The 3,411-nt window shown below is 43.8% G+C and overlaps 1 protein-coding gene across 1 annotated transcript; it reads left to right on the top strand.

Annotated features, from left to right (window-relative positions):
* The first annotated feature begins 537 nt into the window (after positions 1-537).
* Positions 538-1,864, top strand: LOC140859099 (xyloglucan endotransglucosylase protein 7-like). The gene is made up of 3 exons (XM_073260557.1): positions 538-886; positions 988-1,181; positions 1,301-1,864. The coding sequence occupies exons 1-3, from the start codon at positions 599-601 to the stop codon at positions 1,701-1,703; spliced, it is 885 nt and encodes a 294-aa protein (XP_073116658.1). The 5' UTR covers positions 538-598; the 3' UTR covers positions 1,704-1,864.
* The last annotated feature ends 1,547 nt before the right edge of the window (positions 1,865-3,411 follow it).

Genomic DNA, 3,411 nt, shown 5'->3' on the forward strand with positions numbered 1-3,411 from the left:
CACGTTCCCTCGCTCGTTTACAGCAACCTGGGGCTCCGTGCAAACAGGTGAGCATTTTAACCAAAATCGAGGCAAAATATCACTGACAAACTATAGCTGGACACAAATCCACCCAAAATACCCGCAACCAAACAATAGCTGGAAAGAAAACCAAACATAGCTGGAAAGTCCAGCACCCTATGTCACGTGATGTTCTTTTTATTTTAATTTTTTTTCTTTCCATAAAAAAAACATGGATGGATGAGCATGGAAGAGTCCGTGGTACATGGTGAGCGAATGGGTGACCAGCGACCACGAAGTCCGTGTCTATTTGACGCGGAAGATCCAGTGGGTGCATCACCAGACACCGCCCCGTCTCCACCTTCCTCCTGTTCGACCTCAAGTCTCGAACCCCACTTTTTATTTTTAATCATAACAAGCCACCTTCGCATACCGCTGTCGCCAATCTGTTGCCAACCCACAGCTTAGAGAAAAGAACCATCCAGACCCTTTCCTCCATCCCCTATCTCATCGCCTCTCGTGTATATATAAACCCAATAAACCCTGCTGTCTTCTTCACTCCATCACCAACACTCCCATCCTCTCTCTTGTTAACATCATGTCAGCTGCTACCTCCTCTACTCGTGCCACCATGGCTTTATGTCTTCTCCTGCTAGCTTGCTCTTTTATGGCCGGTGCCTCCGCTGGTAACCTCTACCAGGATTTCCAGGTCACTTGGGGTGATGGGCGTGCAAAGATCCTTGAAAACGGGCAGCTCCTCACCCTCTCCCTCGACAAAGCCTCCGGCTCCGGCTTCCAGTCCAAGAACGAGTATCTCTTCGGCAAGATCGACATGCAGCTGAAACTAGTCCCTGGGAACTCCGCAGGCACCGTCACTGCCTACTATGTAAGCCCCGTTTTTACGGCCACCAGGCATCTAATCCATCCCCTTCGTATTTTGATTGGAATTTGAAGAACTAACTGCTTATGCTCCATCTCTGCTTTCAGTTATCATCACAAGGACCAACCCATGATGAGATCGACTTCGAGTTCCTTGGAAACCTCAGTGGAGACCCTTACACGCTCCACACCAATGTGTTCGCCCAGGGGAAGGGGAACAGAGAGATGCAGTTCCATCTCTGGTTTGATCCCACCAAGGACTTCCACACCTACTCCATCCTCTGGAACCCAAAACATATCATGTGAGTTCTCAAATTCTACATAAATGAACAATCATATGCTGTCTATTGCGACATGATGCATCCTCTCGTACATTTGAAGTTATAAATTATGCTCACCTTGGATTTATTTATCCTTTCAGCTTCATGGTTGATGGCATGCCGATCAGAGACTTCAAGAATATGGAGTCCAAGGGTGTTGCGTTTCCAAAGGACCAACCCATGAGGATCTACTCCAGCCTCTGGAATGCCGATGACTGGGCGACGCAGGGCGGACGCATCAAGACTGACTGGACGAACGCCCCCTTCACCGCCTCGTACAGGAATTTCAATGCTGATGCCTGCATTTGGTCCGCCGGTGTCTCGAATTGTCCTTCGAAGAAAACTGGCACTGCTTCGGCCAGCAGTGACTGGTGGAATCAGGAGCTGGATTCCACGAGCCAAGAAAGGATGAGATGGGTGCAGAGAAACTATATGATCTACAACTACTGCACTGACCTCAAGCGATTCCCTCAGGGCCTACCTCCAGAGTGCTCCATCGCCTGAAGAGAGATGGAAAATAAAAACCAATCGCACCCATTCTTTCATTCGTTTGTTCTTTGTTGTCAGTTTAGTCCATAAATAGAGAAGAGTATGTACTTAATTATATCCTCCATGTTAAGCGATGCCACGAATTTAACCAATAGAACCATGCAGAGTTTTCTTTATCACGCAGAAGAAACTGACCTGCTACCTTCAAGAGGAACGCATATTTCACCGTACAAGTGATTAAAATATTAATAAAAATTATTTTTTTAAAAAATTATTTCTATCGGATACTAAACTGATTACGATAATAATATCCGATTGAAATAAAATTTTGATAGTATGCTACAAATATCACCGAGATCATCGTTGTAAATTTTTGAATCCATCGATAGTCTCTATCTATCAGATCATCATATGATTGTTCGTGACCATCAAAATTGAATTTTATTGATCGACATATCAGAACTATCAGATCGAGACGGTATTTTGTGATGATACTCTAACGATAATTATTTAGATAATAAACGGTGAAGATAGATTTAAATTATAAAATTATATTATATTCAAAAAAAATTTATATTCTACCAACGACAGCGGTTGTTGCAAATCGCTATCGGCTGCAATCGGATACGGATCGGATACTAGCATATCTGTATGTATATTTATTTTGTCTGATGAATATAAATATGGATACGGATATTATTAGGATCAAAAAATTTATATTCATATTTATTTTAAACGGATACGGATATAATTTGGATATTAAAAATATAAATATAATTATGGATATAACTTAGATAATTAAATTTTATAACTACAGAATCAAAGATATTACTAAATATATAATAAATCAAGTTAATAACATATTTATATATCATATATTTTTTAAAAAATTAATAAATATTATATAAAATTATATAGAATTATGTGTATATTCAGATATTCGGATACGGATTGGATAGTTGTTTATCTATATCCATATCCATTTTTCTTTGACGGATATGGATACGTATACGGATATTAATCGGATTTTGAAATTTCTATCCATATCCAGATTGATCGAATATGAAAATGAATCCGGACGGATAATATCCACACCACTTTCATCCCTAGATAGGTCAAGAGCAACCGTTGTCGTAGGTTTAACCTATGGTTTGTGATAGTCCCACATCGATTGTAGAAATAATGAATGAAGGGTATATAAAGGATGGCAAAAAGATTTTGTTTAAGCCTTTTGCCATAGGCCCCGACCCTCCTGCCGTCACAGCAGTCTGGCCCCACCGCTGCCGTCGCCGCCGCCCGACCCCTGCCGGCCGCCTCTCGATCCGCCACCACTCAACCCTAGCCCCACCCTCGCTGTCACCTGGCCCCGCTGCCGCCATTGCCCGGTTGGGCATGGCCCTGCTGTTGCCGGCCCTCGCCCCCCGCCACTTTTCGATCCCTCCCCCACCGTCGCCGTCCAGCCTTGCCGGCCACCACCCTCCTCCGCCCCTGCTGCCACGGGCGGTGGCCCGTGATGGCGGCCAAGCAAGCTGCCTGTAATGGTCAAAGGCTATGGCTGCAGTTTGGCAATCGCTGCCATAGATTATCTATGACAACGGTTGACATAACCGCTGCCATAGTATGGCAACAGTTTGGCAACCGGTATCATAGTCGAGGGATACGGCAGCAGTTTGACAACTGTTGCCGTAGCTTGGCTACCAAACCACTACTGTAGCCAAAGTCT

The sequence above is a fragment of the Elaeis guineensis genome, chromosome 7 (genome assembly GCF_000442705.2).
Source record: "Elaeis guineensis isolate ETL-2024a chromosome 7, EG11, whole genome shotgun sequence".
Lineage (NCBI taxonomy): Eukaryota > Viridiplantae > Streptophyta > Magnoliopsida > Arecales > Arecaceae > Elaeis > Elaeis guineensis.

Bases quoted from the DNA above. Each gene is read 5' to 3' on its own strand.
- LOC140859099 (XM_073260557.1), top strand. From the start codon at position 599: ATGTCAGCTGCTACCTCCTCTACTCGTGCCACCATGGCTTTATGTCTT. The intron at 887-987 runs GTAAGCCCCGTT...CTCTGCTTTCAG, and splicing joins GCACCGTCACTGCCTACTAT to TTATCATCACAAGGACCAAC. The intron at 1,182-1,300 runs GTGAGTTCTCAA...TTATCCTTTCAG, and splicing joins TGGAACCCAAAACATATCAT to CTTCATGGTTGATGGCATGC.